The 22273-nt window shown below is 50.7% G+C and overlaps 1 protein-coding gene across 1 annotated transcript in view; it reads right to left on the bottom strand.

Annotated features, from left to right (window-relative positions):
• LOC144152203 (uncharacterized) overlaps positions 1–22273 on the bottom strand; it is a 75522-nt gene that overhangs the window by 17924 nt on the left and 35325 nt on the right. The window contains exons 9-12 of the mRNA XM_077683434.1: positions 20339–20455; positions 10711–11033; positions 2885–3043; positions 1583–1700 (exon numbers count right to left, since the gene is read on the bottom strand). Coding sequence (XP_077539560.1) covers positions 1583–1700; positions 2885–3043; positions 10711–11033; positions 20339–20455 — 717 coding nt within the window. The remainder of the gene's footprint in view (positions 1–1582; positions 1701–2884; positions 3044–10710; positions 11034–20338; positions 20456–22273) is intronic.

The raw sequence follows: 22273 nt of genomic DNA, 5'->3' as shown, positions 1-22273 counted from the left end.
TTCCTTGTGGTCTATTGAAGGTTTCGCGTTTTTATTTCGGCCATTGCGTTTTGAAGTGTTTCTTTTTGGTTTTGCGGTCATTGCCTTTCGATTTTGCTCGTTTTCGTTATCACTGAGATCAAGATTCGGCGGCACGTCTGTTTCCGGAAAAAAGGGGTTCGTTAACATTATGGCTATCAGGATCGTCCATACTTTCGACGATATCGCCGATCATTTTCACCAGGTCCCGTAAAAATGGTCCACGGAATCCAGTGAAAATGATTGGGAATTTACGATGCGTAGATTACCCAACTGCGTCCATCCTTCAGTCGTAGGCATTTTTAGTAATTCGGGCAGCTTCAAACGCTGCCGTTTCCCACTACCCGTCTCATGTCCGTTATGTGCGCTGAAGAGTATGAGGATGGTTGTCCCTTCTGTTCAGTAGAACGAGCGCCTTGCTTAACCGTGTGATTTGTTCATGCCCAGACATCCGGGCATTCCGTGTAAGTGATCAAATCATTCTTCATAGTCTATCACTCCTCCCAAAGTCGGAGGCTGGTGGAGCGCGAGGCCCTCGCCAAGTAGGTTTAAAGGACTCAGCTTCCAAAACAGTGCGCGTCCCGCTTTCTTCCCGACGGAATGAACAACTCAGTGCGGCAATCACCACGCCTTGTTTCGGCAAAATAAATTTTTACTACTAGAAGTATTAGCGCGTTATCACACTGGGTGCGCCACATTCCGCTGACTCTCCTGGTAATATCACGTGCCCTGAAGGCCGTAATAGCTTAAAGCGCATTGTCGGCCAAGTTGCTGCACAGATATGGCCGCTGACAATGCGCGATAAACCACTGGAAACAGACAGAATGCCACTGCGCCTTGGTCCGGTCTGTTCTTCGCTTTTTTTCAGTGTCATTCCTGGCGCACTTAAAAACCATTCCAGCTGAAGACCGCCCTGTTTGGTAGGAGTACAAAACTCGTGCATGGTTCGATACGCCGGCTACCCTGGTCCTTTCGTCGACCCGGCAGCAAAATGACTGCCTGCCAGTGACAATGTGCTAATTATGCGCATACTTTTCAGAGAACTCCATTTTATGCCTGCGTGAGCTTCCTCGCCCAGGGACAATTTATTCCAAGTCGAGCCACAACCCTATCCACATTTATGTGCGCAACAATTCAGTAGGCTCAAAAAAACCAAAAAACACAACGACGCCTAAAATTAAGCTAACAATTTTCTCTGGCAGCTTTAGGTATGGCATGTAGCGATAAGTGGCTAATGACATTGGATATTCAGGGCTGATGTCCCCTGTGTCAGAAATCTCCTTGAATTGCTAAAGTTAAATTTACATTTCTCAAACGAAGCAAACAATGCATTAATTTTGATGAATCTGTTTCGTGTTTTCAAACAACATAATTTAGGAATTAATTGCCAAGTTCTGTTAGAGGAAATAACCATCTCGGGCACGCTAGACATGTTCCTGGCGTTTTCCTTACACTCGATGCTTGAGCAAACGTTCAATAGTTATCGTACTTATTAACATAAACAGGTGACGGTCATAAACAGGTGAAATAGTGGAAACCACTGCAGTCGGTCGAAGAGGCTTACCGTCAGTGCTGACGCTGTCGGTGCGGTGGACCTTCGGCTGGTCGTAGTGGAGCTCGGAGCTGTCGCCGCCGCTCGAGTTCAGCGCGTCCTCTCCGAGTTTCCTATCCCTCTCTCTCAGCTACAACGCGAGAAGGGAAGAGTAATTGCCTTCCACCGTCCAATCAGTACATCCTTCGAGAAAAATCACCGCAAGAACACACTAAGGTTTTCTTCAATGGTGTTCCAAGTCGCCAATGAGTGAAGATGGCCCGGTGTTTGAAGTCAATCATGTGAAACACCGTGCAACGCTGTGCAACGCCAAGCAATGCTGTACAACGCCGACTGTGTGGGTAGGAGGCCGCTGTCAGGCGGAGTACACCTGCCTTTTGCATATGTACCCAAGACTACTTCTGTCCGAATGAAACCCAACATAAACTATACCTTGATACAGTTTTTGTAAAGCTTACTTTCCCACATTTATTTCATAAATTGCAGGGTAGGTCTAACCACTGTAAAAGGTTACGTAACAAAGCTCAAGATGAACCTGCTTTCGGCAGATGCGGCCACAATGCTTACGCCTTTTGCGAAAGTTCTTCATAACAGTTTTCTTCTAAAAGTTTGCCAGGGAAAAGAACAAGACGGTGTGCTTCCACTGCGTTATCTTTATCTACGCTTTTGCCAATTTCTTGAAAACAGGAAATTAGATTTTTGTTACATCGAAGCTGCCTATAACTAGGGCCCTTTGTTTCTCTTTCGGAGGCGATGGTTTGGTTGGTACCGCCTCGCCGCTCGTCGCAACAGCCGACGCCTCTTCCAGAAGTTTTATTACCGTAGCCCGCAACGAAGCCACTTTCAAAAGTTGGCAACCGATAACAGCGCTTGTAACTGCAGGTAACGGCGCTAGCACTGTTACCAGCAGTTGCACATTTAACTTCTTATGGAACGGACGCAGGTCGTTCGCTCGGATGAATAAGAGTGGGAATTCAACGAACGTCGGTGCGCGCAGGAGGTGAATGGTGGTGAAAACAAGAGAAAGCCGCTGCCGCAGAACGTGCAGCAGCCGCCATTGCGCTCTCGAGTTTCACCTCGTGGAATAGCCGTAAATTCTTCTACGGTGACGAGCAACTTGCTCGCTTGGAACAGCGTGGTGAGCAAATAACTACACTACGGAAATTTCTCATTGCAAAACCCAACCGTAGCAGAACCCGGCATAGCTACAGCTTCAGTGGCTTCATCTTCCCAGATTGGATGACATCTGAATTTCATTTTCGCATATCCGACTAGCCGCACAATGCGTGCCAGAGGGGTACCATCATAACTCACCGCCGTCATGACCTTCCTGAAACTCCTTGAGGCGTAGCACAGCAGCGGCTTCTGAAGCTCAGGAAGGATGTCGTTCATGTCATCTATCTGCAGGTGCCGCTGCGCGTGTTCGTCTTCGGCGCCTTCCTCGTAATTCTTCCGGTCCTCGGTCATGATCTCCTGCGCCGCCAACAGATAGCCTCTGAGCGACTGCTCTCCGAACACGCTACGATATGCCGTTTATTCAGCACCACGAGCATACCGCCTTCACCAGGGCTACGGGGCAAACACTTTTCTTATACGTGAAGGAAAGGCCGATATCCCATATTGCTAGATTTAAAAGCATGGAACCAGTTGGGGCAACAGTGCATGGCCATCAAGTGCTTGTTCTTTTGCTTTTACACATTGAAGTCTCCTTGAATGTTGATTAGAATGGAAAGTTGGGCTAGTTTGTCCTGAGATTGTTTATGCATATTTCCGGGCGCGGAAAAGACGACAACCCCCGCCAAGAATGCGGAAGGGAGCGGCGTGAGGTGATCGTCCCGCTGCGCAGGAGGTTTACCCTAGCAGCTTCCGCGAGAGCCGGCGCGCAAGGGCATGGAATCTATTGCGCACCGCATTGCGCTTTGCGAGGTAAGTGGCGTCGCAGATGCGGGCCATATTATAAGGACGGCGGCGTAGTTGTCCTTGCCTTCTTCATGTGTCCATACGTGTTGGGCACTATGTAATTTAGGGCCGGTTCCTACAACCTGTATTTAAAAAAAATACCATGAAATAGGGATTGGTTGCACTTCCAAATAAATTGGTTAGAACATAGAATAGGGCGAACATGATAATAGGCTTTTCGTAAAACATGTGATGCAAGCAGAACACTCGGGAATATTGCCGAACAGCGAAATTCATAAACACTGTGTCACAATTCTTGCCCTTGACAACGACGACACTACAATTTATATCGAGCAAAAGAGAGTGGCTCTAGAGGAATTTGAGTGCACAAGAACGTATGCAGTGTTACTATATCCGTCCTCGCCATAGACCAGCCGAGCCTTTCGTCGGTCAGCTTACCCTCATCGACGACAATCGGCAGAGCATGTTTACATTGATGCAGGGCGCAGCGGCTAACCGTGCTGCTGCTTGACTATGCCATTATCAACGACTTCGGCCGCCGAGACCCTCAGCGGTAATAGCTGCCCTAATGACTGGAAACGGTCACGCGAGGTGGCAAAACCCTTGCGCAGCGTCTCGCGTTTTCTACGGCACTTTGAGGAGTCGCCTCCTTTGGCGGCCTATGTTACGACCGTAGTTGATCCCAGATATCTTCCCGAAGCTTCGACGACGCTGAACCTAGGGCTCACCGAGGTCAACCAGACGTAAGCGAGCGAGGGAAGCGTGCCCTCTCCGTGCGATTGAGTACAGCATAGGCCAGTAGACTATGCGATCTTAGACACATTCGTGGGCCCGGGTAGTAAGAAAAGCAATCCCGCCTACAGGCCCAAAAATTCCGACTGTTAATCTGCTGGGACCAAGGCATTGCCGCTCGAATGGGCCCCGATGTGCAAAACAAGGAATAAAGCTGGCCCACTAAAAAGTGAGAATCTTAAGCAAGACGGCGAGCTCTCTCCATTTGCAGCAAGGATAAACGAGAAGAAGTAAAAGAAAACTAAACTTAATCGTGTGCGGGAAAGCAGCCTATCCTTAACCACCAGGTAGGTCGAGGGCAACGCTGCCAGCGTGGACAAAGTAGGGCAGCTTGGTTTTGCAGGAAACTTCGGAGAACCACTCGGAAGCCGTATCCGGGAAACCCCGAGGCGTGCGTGATGGCCCGGATGTCCCAGAGCCCCATTCACTTCCGACACCAGTGTCAAAGACCTCCCCCAGACACCACGCGGTGTTGTCTGTACCCGATCAGCGGGGAGGTCGAACGAAGTGGCAGCAACGTTTCGGCAGATTACACCCGCAAGCAACTGTTTCGTGGAGGCCTAAGATGTTAACATAGATTCAGACAAATCCGCAAGCTCTTAATAATGATAATCTAATCGTTCTGTTTTATCAGCGAGATATCGAGTTTTTCCCCGGCGTGCAGCGTTCAGGACCATAAAGACAAACTATACTAGTTTGGTTCGTTTGTAAGACTGCATTGCCCGATAGAGATACCAATTTCGCTGCAAACTTCAAACAAATAATCTACACATTAAATGAAGCGTGTGCAGCAGTGTCGACTGGCCAGTTACTTTTCGGCTACTTTTCTATGACGTCACAGAAACTTGTTTATGCGATTGCCGGTAACCGACAAAGCCACCAACCCGAAACATGATTGGGCGGTTGTAGCGGGGCCGCCAGCTCCGTTTGGTCATGCCACTTGAATGCTAACATGACGCTGACAGCTATGTTGCTAGTGCTGGACCATATCACCCCACGAAATTAGATTATAGGCATATTTCTTGCATTTATTGGTTAAAAACGTCTTTGTGACTAGAATAGAGCTGAGTGAAGTTGTTTCTTTTTTTCTCGGTCCCTTTAACGGGTCCTGAAATGCCTCCCGCCGATGCATGGATGTACATGTAACCAAATGAAGCAGTGTATTAACAATCTCTTCCCGCAAGAATTTTGTTAAAGCGATGAGTATTAGCTGAGAAATCGTAAATAAAAACCACGCATTATCGTCGCGCCGCATTTCCTCCTCCTTTCAATTTTGTCTTCGCTGTTGACGGCGCGAGAGCCTTCCTTCCCATGATGCTGCGCTCCTCAGCGGTGATGTACTTCCGCTGGTGCGCTCCTCAGACTGCCGTCTGCTACGGGCAAGCTCTTTTGGCTTTTTCGTCTTTGTTGACACCATAGATACCGCACTGCGCTCAAGGCTGGAAAAGCAAACAAAACACCTGGCCACATGTGTGCGGCCTCGCCTTGCTCTTTCGAGGTGTACGTTGCTGCGGTTGCAATCGGCGGCACGTGACTTTATCGGCGGCGAACTCGCAGCCGCACGGGGAGAATCGTGCGCTCGTTCCCTTTGATGCACCGCGCACTGTTTATCGAAAAAGCGCGTCTCAGATGTGGCCGTGCTGGTGCCGGGTCTTATTTTTCGGCGGTGGTAATTCCTACCGGCGGCATGTAAAAAATACACTTTGAACCGACACAGAACCCGTGCACAAAACGCGCCGGTTCGGATCGCTTTATCAGTGGCGATGAACTGGAAGGCGCAGAGCAAAGCAGCGCCGCACTCGAGCAGCGTGCACCCGTGTTCTGACAAGCTGCACCCATATCTTGTGAACGGTAGTAATAGAGAGTTTAAGAATAATCTACGCAGCCGTACGCAAACAGTTAGCGAGTGCTATTTTTTGCATCGTTCGCACTGAGCTTGCGCCGTACGTGAAGACGCTTCTGCGTTTAGCGAACGGAAGAATAGCGGAGGCTATTTCAGCAAAATAGCGTGCATACGTGAGGCTTCTTGCGTTTTCAGCATGGCAGCAAGTAGTGCGACAACCATCCACGGTTGCGCTCTTCTGTGGACAGTAATTTGCTTCTGACAAACCAAGTTCTTTGCCCCTGTGTTTTTAAATACGTCGAGTGGTTAGCACGCCGCCCTCACGCAGATCTGTATCGTCGTAACATCGCTGACTGTCCGAAAGAAGCTTGCAGCTAACTCTAGCCAGCGACCGAAGCTGGGTCTGCTCTTTGGCTGAGTGTGTGTGTGTGTGTGCATCGCCTCCTGTATTTTTACAACGCCAAGCGCATCAGCCCGGACCGGCCAACCAAGCCCTCTCCTTCTACTCTGGCCACTCTCCCCCAATCGATAACCTTCCAAGCACTTCAATTACGTGACCAGTTCAGCTTGGGGCGATGCGTGGTGGAGAGCGGCAACGTTGGCAAAACATGCTCCGCCGCAGCTCTGAGCTTTCTAGCGCTAACGCGAGCGACATTTCATTGGGAATCTCAAACTTCGATTGCCTTGGCAACAACGCACAAACCGCTCTTGCGGTCAATTACGGTTTCGTGATCCCGCTTCAGCTCGGGGCGCCACCTCGCGACATGTGGGCACTGCAGGCTCACTCACTCCCATTGGGAAGTGCGCGATGGGTTTGGCATTCTAAAAATATAGGAGGCGATGAGGCGTGTGTTGTGGACGCGTTTCTTGAGCGAAGAAATTCGACGTCTGCGGGTGGATAGTGCTTCCCATGGTCTGGATTATCTTTCTTGAGCGACGTACGACTCAACCTCGCATGGGGTATGTGCAGTGTACGTGGCTAAAAGTCTTCTCGGCTTGCGCGCCAGAGTTAAGTGACTTGCTGTTCGTCCCCGCAAGCCGCGCGCGAGGTGAGTCCAGAATTTACGACGGGCAAGAGAAGGCAACCGATGGTCTGTCAATCGCTGTTCAGACTTGCGACGCATGTTGTGACGTTGTGTTTGTTCGAAACGGATCTCTGGATTGTCTTGAAGTTGAATCAAATGTGTGCGTGAAACGCGGGCATTCGGCTCAGGACGTTCTCTGCGATTGCACGAAAGAAGGGCGACGGGGCTCCAACGCTTTCTTTATGGAACGTACTCAGGTAAGAGAATATCCATGTCGTGTATGGCCGTGTTGCACTCAATACAAACGGCTAAGCGTTTGTTTACACTTGTTTGGATATTCATAAAATGTCTAAGCACTCCGGCCCTCCGCTGGCAAATCAGCCGGCGAGCCGACGCTAAGCAGACGACACATCTCTTTGCCGGAAGTGCGTGAAAATTCCGCCCAATAGCAGGATGTCTACCTCGTGACACACACGTGGGAATCAATGACGTAGACATGTGAAGATGGCAGCGTCCAAAAACACGCAGGGAAGGGTGAGAAAAGGGCGACAAACTTTGCAACAAAAGTGTGAGCATTCCGCTGCGCGTAAAAGAGTAATACTTGGCACAGATGGCGTTGACGACGTAATCTAACGATTGTGATAGTTCATGTAGTGCGCTCAAAACGCCTTTTAGGGCCCCTTTAAGAGTCACTTTGTTTTGTTAACCATTTGCTTCCCTGCGTAGATTGAACTCCGTGTCCATCGCGAGGGAAGTACTTACTTTCTGTGATAAAACACCACCTAAGCTAAGCGTAATCTGCGTACAAGTTTTTATTTTGACCCGCCCCAATAGAGTTTCCCAGGCTTTTTAATTGACCTCGAAAGCGGGAGCTTTTACTGCTGCGGATTCATGGCCGGTTTGTCTTGAGAGACATCTGTGTGCGCCAGTTTCGTCGGCTTTCGCAGTGGCAACGCCAACATTATTTTGTGCTTGACTGCAAAGAAGGAAGCCTACACAGTAACGTTGATTGTCGTAGTACTGCACCATCAGTAGGTAACCTTTACATTCGCGCCCCTGTAGATGGGATTTTTAACGGCGAAGCTGTTAAGCAAATCGTTTTTGCTTTGGGGGTCTGCAGTTAAAAAAACCAAGAAAATGCCAAGTGCTCGTGGACGCGTGCCTCGAGTGCACATTAGTCAAGCCAAGCGTACCCACTTAAAGAGATTGGCCCGTATTGGCCAAAAAGAACTCTAGCGTTCTCCACGTGCCTCGAGCGCACGTTCGTAAAGCCAAACGGACCCACTTGGAGGAATTGGACAAGATTGGCCACAAAAAAACTTCAGTGTTCGCACTATCGGGGCAGCCTTTTTCCAAACCCTTCGCTGCACAGACCACCCACGTGACATGTCTGTTCGCGCGGTAGAGCGGTAATTTGACGTGGTCATTGGCTGTGGCCCAAACCGCAGGCGACCTAAAACATACCAAATCAACTTTATTACAAAAACAACGCGTAGGTCCTGTTTAGGAAAAAAATTAATTATAGAAAAAAATTAAGCAGCGAAAAAGAACTAAAAAAACAGACATTATGGGGTTCGAGCCCAAGCCGTCAGCGCCTGTACTCATTACTTTTTTTTCTTTATTACCTCCTTGATGCAACAACACAAAACAAAGAGGTGAAAAATAAACCACCATCCTTCGAAGCCACCGAACGGTGGGCTCGTATTAGCAGGCGCTGAAAAGGATAGCGCGCGCAGTCACGATAGCCATGTTACACGGGTGCTCTGCGCTGCGAAGCGTTTGGAAACACGCATCGGGGCAGCACTTGCTCAGAACGAGAAAGTCAGGTCATAGCGCACTCCCCACGTTCATTCGTCTTCATGTCGTCGTGCGCATGCGCTGTGTACTGTAGGAGAGCCGCAACTTGAAGGGCGAAGCTGCTGTAGGTCATCATTGACTCTAAATGGCCCGACCGCGGTTAGTACTCACGAACGAGGAAGAGGCCGCGCTTCGAGGGGCTCGGCGTCCACAGCATCTGCTAGAGACGATAAGTCGCGCTTGCGGATTGGCGTACGAAAACGTCGACCAAAACGGCGAGCTTACTCGGGTCTTGATCAACATAAGGTAATTGAAATGACATGCCACCGACTTTAACCACGACACCACAACGATACTAAAACACACCTTTGTGTCCATCAATGATCACCCACAACAGCCTTGCCTTTCAAATCTTGCGCCGGAGTGCAAGCTTCCTGGAATTTTTGAGGGATATCCGAACTTTCATTTTCTTGAGTGTACGAGTGAAATGTTCCGCTTATCAAGACATCGTATTTAGAGCCATACTTTGTTTTTTGTCACCATCGTAGCGGTCCCGTAATTATTACATTTGTGGTCTTGACGACGACAAAAGCCATGTGTTTCCTCTATTACTCATAGGGCAGTGATAGTTAAGAAATTCTGGCAACTGGTCGTGGCAAAAAGTAGGAAAACCTTTCAGTTCTTGTGGGCTTCTTCTATCGCTGGTGCCACCTGACCTATGCAGCTTCTATTGCACATTTACGATTTTTGTGTCCCTCTCAAGTTGTTGTTTCAGTAACACTCGGAATTGAGGCCCATTTCCAAATTGCGAAATGACATACGCGCCTCGATTCGTTGCAGCGGGCGTCATTATTCAGCGGCCAGGCTCGAGCCTCACAGCGTTGTATGAGCTAAGCACCTATCCTTCTGAGTGCACGTACTTCTTCATAGTCATAATCTTCATCAGCAGCAGCTTAATAATGCCCCCGTAGGAGGGAAAATATCTCCTATCTTTATCATAGACTACCCTGGACTGAGATATATCCGACAATTATCCCTCTCCTTGTCCTATGCTTATGCTAACATATCCTTACCCAAGACTTATCGTATACATAGACTACCAGCACTTATCCTGCATTATTCGGAATTATTCTCTGCCCCAGTTTTCTTAATTCGCTGGGGTTAGTTGTCTCCTCGTACCGCCGCGGCCATTTTCCCCCTGGTGGCCCCCTCTGGTCAGTTTTCGCCCTCACAATTCCAGCCCAACTTCCTTTTTTCAGCTCAAATTGAGCTAGAGCGCAGTTTCTTTCCTGAATGCTCAACAAACGCTGTTCTTGCGATCTGCCACCCTTCGTTCTCCGGAGTTACTCTGCATGCACCAGTTGAGAAACTCCGCTTCAGAATCCGCTCGGCGGGAACAGCCCTGCTTCCCTGAAGCTTGGGCAAGTGTATTTGCGTGGCACCCAGTTAGGGATGAAAACTGCACGTTGGTGAACATTTACTTGCGACACAGCCTAATAAAATTGAAGCTTGTTTTTCAAATAGGAAACTGCAAATTAGGGAATATTCGCTTACGTTTTCAAGAGAATATTTATGTTTTCACGGTTTTTTTACTATATGCCGCAGCAGTTTTAAGTACTTGAGTTCTAGTAGCACTTTCCGGCATCCCACGGCTGGGTATTGCACTTTTTAGTGCAGGGGCCAACTGGGGACCGGTTTTCTACACACGGGGCCCACGGGAGTTTGGCAGCCGGTCGAGCGACCGTCCGCAGTGGTCACCGTACCTGTATGCTGGGGATGTCGCACAGCTGCTCCTTGGTGTACAGCTGCCTCCAGTCGAAGCCCTCGAAGAAGGCGTGCGCCCTGAGGTCCGCGTAGGTGCCCGAGCCCAGGCGCTCTGCGGGGTTCTTACGCAACATGCGCAGCGTCATGTCCTTGGCCACGGGGGTCGCGGTGTGGGCCTGCTTTTCGTCCGGCTTGGGCCACTTCACGCCCGCCGAGATGATCTGCTGGCGCAGCAGCTGCTTCGTTTTTCCCCGGAACGGAAGCCTGCCCGTCATCAGCCGGTACATGACGATGCCAGAGGACCACCAGTCCACCGAGCGCCCTGCAAGGCCGTTTTCTGGGCATGCTTCACTCCACAGTGTTTTTGTACGAATATATGCTGGACGGAAGTCTGCCGCGAGTGGCGCTACGAACCGCGTCTTAGCGATTTCTCCGTCATCTACAGGATATAAACGTTCCACTTGTCCTTGGCATGGCTTATGGACAGGCTGAAAGGTTACCTGTCGCTGCGAAAAAACAAAATAGCAGTATAAATTTATATTCAAAGTTGCCTATTTGTTAGACAAATGTGGCTTCAAGGCAGCAAAAAATGTCACCATTTTTGTGGGTTTTGTTTGCCAGACCGACTAGAAGCCAGGTGGCTAGCCAAGCCAAGTAAGTGACGCGAGCAACATATGCTAGCTGCTATGGTGGCGCGCAGAACGATACACGATTGCAGCGACAGATTTCCCTCTAGCGTAAATTTGCTACGAAATCGTACCGCTCGCTCTGCCTCCCCCAGGATAGGAGATATGTAAGCACTCAGGCTCTCTTCTGTTGGTGGCGGAACTGCCAAGGAGTTCGGCCTGTGCTTCTGAGTCTCCGACAGGTTTAGTTGCTGTAAAACGATCCAGCACCCGTGACAACCGTTACAGAGTGCACACCAGTTGCGAAACTCCCTATAGTCCCACCCAATGTATCAAAATCAAAAACCGGTCCCCGCGTGGCTCCCCTGCGCTGGAGGCCAACGGTGCCAAACAGGGGGAAAGTTGAATCTCCTGCCATCTCTCGACAGAAACTTGAAGCAGCATCTAAGCGGTTGAGGATGCTGCCATCAGTCATAAAAGAACTGTGAAAACACCAGTCAGCAATACCTAATTATTGCTTATTTTGATTTATTAAGCTCGTTTTGTTTATTAGGTTGTGTTAAGTAGATGCTGAGCAAAGTTCAGTGTTTGTTCCCTGGGTGCCGCGCCCAGACACTTGCCCCTTAACACCAATGAAGCAGGGGACTCGTACGGCCCGAACCCCACTGATCGTGACTCTGATCGTAGCAGCAATTTATGCGAAATCAACCTATCGCCACCGCGATCCATTTACGGCGCCGCCGCTACTGACGGTATAACGCAGGATTAGGCGGGTAGTGAACAGAATATGCAAGATTGTTCCGCGTGAAAGCACTAGCCTTTCGTACCTCACCAAGCTCCATTCCAGCCACGGAAGCCGTTGTTTAAATTAAAACACATGAGAAATATTGAAAACAAAAACCTTGAAACTTTTGCGCTACATGACCGAAGCAGTGACGAAAGCGGGGCAGCAGTGACAAAATAGAGGAAAACCCTAAAAACATAGTTACCGGTGTAGGTGACATCATTGAAATGAAACTACACCCATGAAACTATAGGCACCACTACAGTAGCCACGTTTTTGCTGCTGATCACCAGAATGTGGGTTGGAATCCTACCAGCGGCTGCCGCTTTCCTGATGGAGGCGAAAAGCAAAACCGGCAGTGTGTAGGCGATTTCGGCGCTCGTTGAAGATCCCCAGGCGGTCAAAATTAACCCAGAGCCCACCGCTACAGCCCGCCTCATTTCCTGCGTTGCGTCGGCGCGTTAAACCCTATAATCAATCAATCAACAATCGCCAAGTCATGTTTCTGTGGCGATAGTTTTCGTCACTGGCAGTCACTTGCGATAACAAAATTCTGTCACTTCACACACACTTTTCCGGAAAGGTGCTCGGTGGTCGCAACTCCTTAATCCGTTTTCTTTTATTATCTAGAATATTTATTTCGCGTTTAGGAAAATTAGGTACTATTTCTATTGAGAGAGAGCAGTCTATTTACTGACCGATTCTGGGGTTTAACGCGCTGAAGCTACACTGGGGCTATGAAGCTACGCCGTAGAGGAGGGTATCGGACTCAGAGGCACAGCGCCTCAGCCACTGAGCCACCGTGTCGGGTCATTATTGAATCAAGCTGATTTTTACAGAGTAAGACACATTCTAAATGAGTTTGAGCTGAGCTTGACATAAATGACAGTAACTATACCCTGAGAATAAAATTTTAAGAGTTACCTTTACTATAAGACACGGCAGCGCTTTCCGTACAATGTCCTTACTCACGCCCAATGGTTCAGGGAACCTTATTACTGCAGGTACGAACCTACAAAATGCCTGGCAGCGTCCCTCTGACCGTTAAGCTGAGCGAAGGCCCTTCGGGAGTTCCGCGGCGCTAACAGAAGTGCTGGCGACCACGCTTATCGCAACGATCTGACCAATTCGCGGTGGTTACGGCTTCCGCAGTGAAAGCGAGTAATCAATTGATTGCTAGAATACGGGTGCAGCGCGGAAGATATGGGGAAAGAGTGAGTATGCGTGGCACCAGTAAATCATACAAGGAGGAGCTGGCTCCAGCAAGGTTCACAGTGCGTTCGGGCCGGCAGTGGTGGCTGCGCCAAGAAGTCTCTATTTTGTCTTGCACTGCAACTGTACGCACGCGTCCCCTGCGCGCTGTCACCCGCATACTGAGCTTTCGTTCAACCACCTTCAACCACGGCAAAATTTATAACTGCGGTGGCATGTATGTATTGTGTTCGAGACGCAAAACTCTTTTGTAGGGTTGACCGCCGCAACACTGGAGTAATCACAAAATGGGCCAAGCCAAGCCAAGCCAAGAGTGTAACACGTATCTCTTCGGCTCTTCGGTGTTTTGGTCGCGTTTCACGGTTTTCAACCTAGACCCTGTTGCCAACAGTGCTGTCGTCTTGCCCAGGGACCCCTGGAACCTCAACCACCGGTCAATGACGACGCCCGAGGCGTCGATGTGGACCCGGGGCCAGCGCAGCATTGTCGTCGCCGACTAAGCCTAGCGTCCGCCAGCACCGCTGGCACTAGAGCTAGGCGCGTCGCGGTTGCTATAGCAACGCTGGCGCTACGCTCGCTGTGCATGGATGCCAAGCTGCAACGCTACCGTATGGACGCTGAAGCGACTCCTGCTGCCCCAGATCCAATGGAGGACGAGCCAGCTGCGCCACCAGCTAATGGTGGTTCGACTAACACCAAGAAGCGGACATGTGATAAACTATCGGACTCACCTGCTACATCTACTCAGGGCACTTATGCGCACAAACGTGGCCGTGCATCTGAAGATCATACGGTGGCCCCCCGGGTTATCTCCGCTATAAAAGTGGTGGTAAAACCACGGGAGTGCTTCAATGTGATGACGCTGCCGAACCGTGTCCTCCAAGCCACACTTGATTCCTGTCGTCAAACCACAGTGTTCCAGGGCTTCGCGATTCATCGGCCCACTAACAGCTTCTCCGTGTAGGTGCGTTCGCTCAATGATGCGGATCGTCTCCATGGCCTGAAGGAAATTCCTCTACCTGGTCCCACCGCACTGCCCATCCAAGCGTACATAATTTCGGGCTCAGATCTCCATAGGTATGTAGTTTCCGGCGTTGACCCAGACGAGTCTCCAGAGGTACTGGCGGCTACACTTACGTGAACTTCTCACAAGATCTTGCAAGCCTGGTACATGGGTCGCAGCCGAATATGCCTTGTCACCCTTCAGAGCCCGACATCTCCACCAGCGCGCATTACATTATTATGGCTGCATCCTGCAATTTGCCCTTACAACTCAGGCGTGATATATTGCTACAGGTGCTTTCGACCTGGCCATATGCGTGCCTCCTGCCTGCAACCTGAAGACACCGTCGAGAACTCTCAAGAAACTGTCAAATATAAGTGTGGAATCTGTAAAAAATTGGCCGCGTATCTGCTCCTTTCGTTGCAAATGACGTCAAAAGACGGTAGTCTTTATCGGCTTTTGCGAAGTAAATGCCTCCCTTCGCTTTACCGCTCACCTCTCATGTTGTTCCTCTTGCGTCGCGCTCCTCCCAAGGTAAAGACGCCAAATGTTTGCTTAAATCATTTTAAATTTCCCGCGTTCCACTGCTCCGAACCGGGTGTCTCGATGCGAACGCTGCCGTACGGCGAAGACGCGCGTTAATTGAGGCACCCTACTTCAACGTTCATAGAACCGCGTTTCCCTACTCCACGTGCGTTGTAAGCAGAACGTGGAAACTATCTAGTGGAACCTTGCGTAATTGTTGCCGGTTGATTTCTTAAAATGGCGCCAGAAGCTATAGTGGCGCGGGCGACAGCAGGCGACGGCGGAGTGAATTCTTTTTCTGCAGTTGATGAAGTATTTAATTTCGCAAAAGTCAAGCATGTTTGAATTTTTATAAAGGAACACTGCAAATATCACTTCTGTATTGATTGTTGTCTCATATTTGTGTAATGTCTTGTTCTTCTTCAACAATGTTGACAAGTATGAACATTACACCGGACCAAGATGGGTAGATTTAGCTGTGACTATATAAGACTATTGCGCAGGCATTGTTTTGCTTTGGCCGGGTGGCTGAATCGAGTCACAGACAGACAGACGGACAGACATACAGACACACAGACATACAGACAGACCAAAATTTCTGGGTTTAAGTAGCCCAAGAAAGACTATCGTCTTTAAAAGGATGACCACTATGTCACATCCAAGGACTGCCCCGTTAAGCGCAAAGCTATCGAAACTCGTCGCGAGAATACTCGCGACCGCAAAGCGCCACTGCAAGACGGGTCCGACGGTGCGGTCAAGATTTCCTACCGGTACGCCAGCTTGACTCCCACCGAGGAAGAGTTTCCTCCAATAAGCGTGGATGGTGACCCCGAAGATGTTCTTACGTACAAGGACGCAGTCAAGCATGGCAAGGCACGGAGCAAACGTCAGGACCCACCGCATTGGTCAACTCTGGAAGCTCCCGAGGAGGTTGTAGAAATTGAAAATCGGATTGCTACGCTCCAGGAAGAGGTCCAATGTCTTCGTCAGCGAAGGCCTCTTCTGTCCCGCTCTTAGTTCTCAGCAACCACTTACACTCGGCCGTCGGCTCCCGCTAGGCCTGTCCCACCTGTCTCATTGACAGCTGGCAAGCTGTCGCCAATCGAACTTATCCATTTTGTGTCGCAGCAACTGCAACAGCTCTCATCCATTTTGCTTAATCACCTTTCATCGTTGCAGTGATCCAAAGGAACCACAAGTGCGTGCGTCAGTGGAACTGCCGAGGACTCGCAAATATGGCTGGGGAGCTTCGCTACCGTATGCTTATCGGAGGTCTCCCCGTTTAGGCTCTGATCATGCAAGAGGCCAACTCTCTTCCGAGTCTCCCCGGGTTCACTACACCTCGCCCACCATTCCGGATCGCCGGTGTACCACAGTGAATGAACCTCCAGGCAAGGCTGCTGGCTATGTCGCCAGCTGTTACCCCCAGGCTCAGCTGAAATTAAAACCGTGGTGCAATCAATGGCAGGAGGTAGTGGCCGTGTTAGTGCACCTCCCTCAAACTGATATCATACTGGTGTCGTGTTACGTGCGCCGGCACAGCGGACGTTCCCCCGTGTTGCGTCTCGGTTGGATTGAAATCTCCTTCGCACGCACCCGGAGTGCGCAGTGCTGGTAGGTTGACATTTCAACGCGCCGAATCCGACTTGTGGATACCCCTACTCAAGCGCACGAGTAGGTGTGGTGTTGGACGCGTTCACCGATGCGCACTTCATGCTCGTTAACCCGGTCCACACTCCAATTCGTCGACGTGACCACCCGCGCAGCCCTTCGTACTCCCCTGACCTCTCTTGGTGGCTTGGAGCGCAGCCTGTGTCTTGGGATCGGGAGCCGGACTGCTGGGGCAGTGATCATTATCCCATCCGCATCGGCTTGGCTCCCGTTGTAAAACGTCCGCACCGCCGCCGCTGCTGTGTCACCGACTGGGACTTGTTTCGGAGAGCTATGAAAACCTCCGTACATGAAGACATCTGATCCCCTGTATGTGCTACGTGCCGCCCTTCGGGATGCCACGCGGACTTCTAGGGTAGAAGAAAACAAGCCAACCGCAGACCTGCATCTCTTAAATTTGTGGGCTGCTTGCCGCCGAGCGGAACTGGCAGCCAATAGAGATCCTTCAAATCCGGAATTGCGCACCTCGTTGCACCCTCTTACGGCTGCAGCTCGCTGCCATGAGAAGTCTCTATCTCGGCAACGGTGGCTGGACTGGTGTGCCTAACTAGGGCCATCCTCTACCACTGCGTCTATCTGGCGCACTTTTCGTGGTATGGAGGTCGGTGTACGCCCGCAAGAACCGGCTGCGACTGCGTGCCTTGCGTCTGGACGGACCCCGTGCCAGTTTGCTGCTCAAGTGGCGAAGGAGTTCTTCCCGAAGCACGACCAAGGTCCACCACCATTTGCCTGTTCACCTACTCTGCCACAAGAGGCTGGTTCGCCTCCCAGTCAGGAAGACCTTGACGGGATTCAGGCACCATTCACCATGGCTGAGTTTCTGTCGGCAATAGACAAGTCCAAGTTACGCACAGCACTAGGCCCGGACAGTGTGACTTACGAAGCGTTCAAGAACATCGACGGTCCAAGTCTACATTGGCTACTCGACTGGCTGAACACTATCTGGGCCAATGGTGACGTTCTGGTCGCCTTGAAGCACGCCGACGTAGTCCCGATACCGAAACCCGGGAAGCCTCCTGACCATCTGAGGAATTTTCGCCCAATTGCACAAACATCGACCGTCTGTAAGCTCATTGAACGGATGCTAGCCACGCGCCTTACATGGTGGCTAGAACGATACGAATGGTACCACGCGGCTCAGATTGGATTTCGTACGCACCTGGGCACAGAAGGGGGCCTAGACCACCTCTCATCTATGGTGCTCTTAGGTGGCAGATCGAACAAAATCAGTACAATCCTGGCTATGGACGTCCAAAAGGCCTACGACAACGTGAGTCATTCTGCAATAATCAGTATTCTACAGTGGCTCCTCCTTCCACCAGCAGTATGCCGTTTCGTAGCGTCTCTTCTACAGAGCCGCTCCTTCTCCATCCTTATTAGAAAAGAACGCGTCGGACACTTTGTTTCGGAGCGAGGCCTGCCTCAAGGTTCTGTGCTGTCTCCAGTGCTATTTTACGTGGCCATGCTGCCTTTGACATGGACGCTGGCTTAAATACCGGACACTTTCTTCCTCCTATGTGCTCACGATGTCACTGTGTGTTCTGTGCACAATCAACTGCAACAGCAACAGGGAGGTCTACAGACTGCCTTGGACATTACTTCATGGTGGTGCTCAATGATTGGATTGAATCTGTCCCCTTCAAAGACTACATACATGTCAGTCACCTATCGTAGGGGCCGACGCCGGTTGTCGCAGACACCAATATGCCTGTCCTTGAATGGGGAACCCCTGGATACTGCTGCACATATTCGTGTATTGGGGTTCGAAATAAGCGCAGCAGGTTCGGCAGCTTCATGGGTCCATTCCACTCGACAAGAATCTGCCAGCATGTTACACTTGTTCCGCCGCAGCGGCCACAAGTCAGGGGGTGCCTGCTCCCGTGTCTTGCGTGTATTAGTGCGGGCAGTCTTTGAGCCTCGTATCGTCTACCAAGCCCAGTTTCAGCATCTGACTTTGCGCAACTGGGATAGTTTGGAAACCGCAAACAGTGAAGCAATGCGAGTCATCACCGTCCTTCCTGGCATGACCTGTATTCTGGCCCTGCAAGCGGAGGAACAAATTAACGCATTGGACAAACTTGTACACCAGCCTCGATCGGCTCGTCTTATAAAAACTAAATCGATTCTTGCCGCCGCCGCCCTAGCGCACTACTATGACCCCGAATCACCTCTGATACCGCGTCCAGCTGAGCCACAGCCATGGCACCGCCCACAGGCCACCGACAACCGGCCTCTCGGGTGTATAAAAAGTATTCGCCCAGGGCAGCAGACCAACCCATCCCTCCCTATCGACACACCAGATGGCCTCCAGTCCCATTTGGATGCAGGGGTGGACAATGGCATCATCCACACGAGCCCGGTTTGCCCTGCTATGGCGTCTGTAAACCAGATGTGCAGTTATGTTACAGAGGCACCACTTCCGTCAGTTTTGGCAGAGCTGGTCGCCATCCGTGATGGATTGCGTGCCCTAGGCCCTCGTCTATGTGTTGCCCCACCGTCTGGCCTGTTCATCTACACTGATTCAGGACAGGCTACTCGCGAGATACGGCGTGTATACAGCACATTGGGCATTACATGCGATGTGCACCGGATACTGCAATCGTTCCCGTGCCCTGTTCGCATCCTCTGGACCCGCCGTAGCACGCCCACCCACGTCGCGGCCGACTTGGCTGCTCATCCTCCGCAAGTTATGTACCCGCTCCCGCCTCTGCAGCTTTCTCTGCAGGACGCATTCTAATCAAAAAAGAGTCTCTTCGGCGCTCCACGCGTGCCCTTCTTCCTCCGCGTGGGTCTGACCTTCCTGGCGGTTTAACCCGCCCTGAGGAGCTCACGCTCCGGAGAATTCGCATGGGCTCTGCACTGACTCCTGCTGGTCGTGCAACATGGTCTTCTGGCCTTGCGGTTACCTATGCAACTTGCCCCTACTCCCTATTTCCGCTGCAGAAGCGACGTTAGACCACCTCCTTGGGACATGTCCAGGACTCCATTGAGCCCGAACCCGGCATATGGTAGCCCTAGGACACCGACCGAGCCGCCCGCCCGATATTCATCGGTGTAGGTATGGTCCTCTTTATAGGGAGCTCATGGACTTTCTTGCTGAAACTGGCCTATACGGCATTCTGCAGTGCTTGAAACCGCTTGCCTCTCGCCGCTTCGTTTTTTTTTTCAATTACTTTGATGCCCTGGGGCAAAATGGCGCAATAAAAAAATCATAAAATCAAATTTGCCCATAGTTTTTGTCTAAATCTGCGGAACATCTCCGTCGCGTGCTCAAAATAGCATCGCTAGTCCGTCATGTTTCCAGAGTAAAATAGCCTCTATTTTCGATTAGGGTACCTACCGCTGTCTGCGCCCAGTGAGTGTTGCTGCGTGAATGCAAGACTAGCAACAAATGTCGCGGGGAGTCGATGAACACCTGGGAAGATCGAGGAGGTCATCTTGGTTTAAATCTGTCCAACGTGGCGTCATCTAGCGTACACCGGCAGACTACTTCTGGTACAGTAACTCCATAAAATGACCATTAACTTAGGAACTTTGTTTATCGGTCGTGTGCAACCCCAATAGTCGCCTGTGCCAAAAGAAGGTAGCAGGTAAGTGGTTCAAATAGGGACTCTAGAGTGCAAGGCAAGAATAAAGAGGACCACTAATATCAGCGATATTTGAAACATTCACCCTAGGAACAAAGGAACGCATCATGACCATCGCTATCCAGACAACGTCACGGCGAGACAAATTCATGAACTCGTAAGCATCTGGTGTTTCCAGAGGCGAAGCCAAAAAGGGCACTGCAGGGAAAACTCGCCTACCGTAGGGCCGCCTCTTGAGAATCTCGGGCGCCATGTACGGTATGGTGCCGGCCGACTCGCCGTCGTTGAACTCGAACGGCGTCCGGCGGAAGTAGTGCTTCAGGATGCGCTTGGCGACTGCAGCGGAGGAGGAAATGGTAGAACGGGGCATGGCGTCATGGCGTGGACTCAGAGAGCATGCGCTGCAGCGACACTTGAGGAATAAGCAATTGGTTTAGTCCGCTGAAAATAACGCAGAATGAATCTAGTGCCTTCCAATTCCCACCCACTGCGACTCTGCAATTCCGTACGCGGGCGCAAAGGGCGCTACCCAAAAGCACTTTTGCCTAAACTTGCAGCCATATTTCGAAAAATATTTTGCGAAAGGCTTCAAAATTATAGTCTTTGAAGAGCCGATTCAGCTTTGCATGCTCACTTAAAAATTGGCACAAAAGCATGTATGTGCGTGGAGATCAAGTTTTCTGGCCTTGAAAGGACACGCGAGTATCGTCACGTCAGATGAAGAAAACATTTAACCTAGAAAGGGGCCCTGAAGACAAAGCACAAGTGTGTTCAGTTAGAGTAACCTTTGGCAACTCGGCCCCACTCCAGGCAGAAAAGACGTTGTTTAAAAATCTCGCGCTACACGGGTGTATGTGCGGGAGTGACCTAATATGAGCAGCGTTAACGCATGGGTATCCGTGTGTTAACGGCACGTGATTCACAAGTGGGGCCATTAAGCGGAACTATCGGCTCCACTACAATCACCCCGTCACGTTTCTCGGCGGTGGCTCAGGTCGGCGCCCGCCTTGCTGCAACCACTTTACTTGAAATATCGCGAATTTGTGGTCTGTGATAAAATTGTTATCATTGTTATTGGCAGAAAGCCATTTGTATGTGAACAAAACTTGTATTTTGTCTTCATGGCCAGTTTAAAATGTCCTCCTCACGAAGCAGAATTGAAGCGCTGGAAGGGATTCATGAGCGGCCCCACAAGTTATTTCCACTCCTTCGTTTGTTCAAAACAGAACTACTCCCGAAAGCGGTTTTCGTACCAGTGTTCGGGGTGAGCAACGGCCCCAATAATACTCCCGTGTAATTTTGCCATAAATAGATTATAGCCAGTGCTTGGCTGAGCCCTGAAAACGTGTGTGCCCACACCGGCCAAGAGACGCGCAAACTTTGCGCCCCTCCCCCCCTGCAAAAAAGACAGAAATCGAAAATTACGTCAAGCGAACTAAACCGCACCAAGGACCAAAAGCATTGCATAACGCTAGCCGAAACTTACAAAGGCACTACACCGCGCCAGCTCATAAAAAAAACACCCTAAACTTACCTATGTCACAGATAACATATACGCTTGTACATATTCTGTACCAGACCCATAGAGGACACAGAAATTACGGAGATACTCAAACTTGCTTATGTGCGGGATCACGAAAGCGGTTTATTTCAACTCCTATGTCTGATCATATGTCTGATGGTATGTCTGATCCTATGTCTCCTATGTCTGATCGTATGCCTCATCTTGTGTCGCGACACTGCCTTCGTCACGAGGGAGATGTATATCTGGCGTGTTATCTTCGTGCCGTAAGGGTCGCGAGGTTGGCGAGTCCAGCTGCCCGTTCGCGACTGCCGACATTCAACCTTCCCCCCCCCCCCCCTCCCCCTGCTTGGCCCCAGTGCTGAGGCGGCTACCCTGCCCTTGCACTCACTGTGGGCGTGCGATCGGCACCCAACGCTGACCCGCATGCCCGACCTAGCTTGGCGATCCCGACAGGCGAGGCTGCATGGACTGCACAGCGACGCAGGTTTTGATGCCGTCCAGGGAGGAGGAAGCCTTGGGTGCAGCTTCCAACAAAAGCGCCCTGGACTGAGTCCTCCCTGTTTGACCGCCGTAAGGCATTCGCCTGTTCGCTTCCATCTTCGAACGCGTGATATCTTATCGACCACCGT

This window comes from Haemaphysalis longicornis, unplaced genomic scaffold (genome assembly GCF_048455015.1).
Source record: "Haemaphysalis longicornis isolate Haplotype H1 unplaced genomic scaffold, Haemaphysalis longicornis Haplotype H1 scaffold_9, whole genome shotgun sequence".
Lineage (NCBI taxonomy): Eukaryota > Metazoa > Arthropoda > Arachnida > Ixodida > Ixodidae > Haemaphysalis > Haemaphysalis longicornis.
The sequence above is the reverse complement of the archived record's forward strand: the minus strand, read 5'-3'. Positions and strand labels throughout refer to the sequence as shown.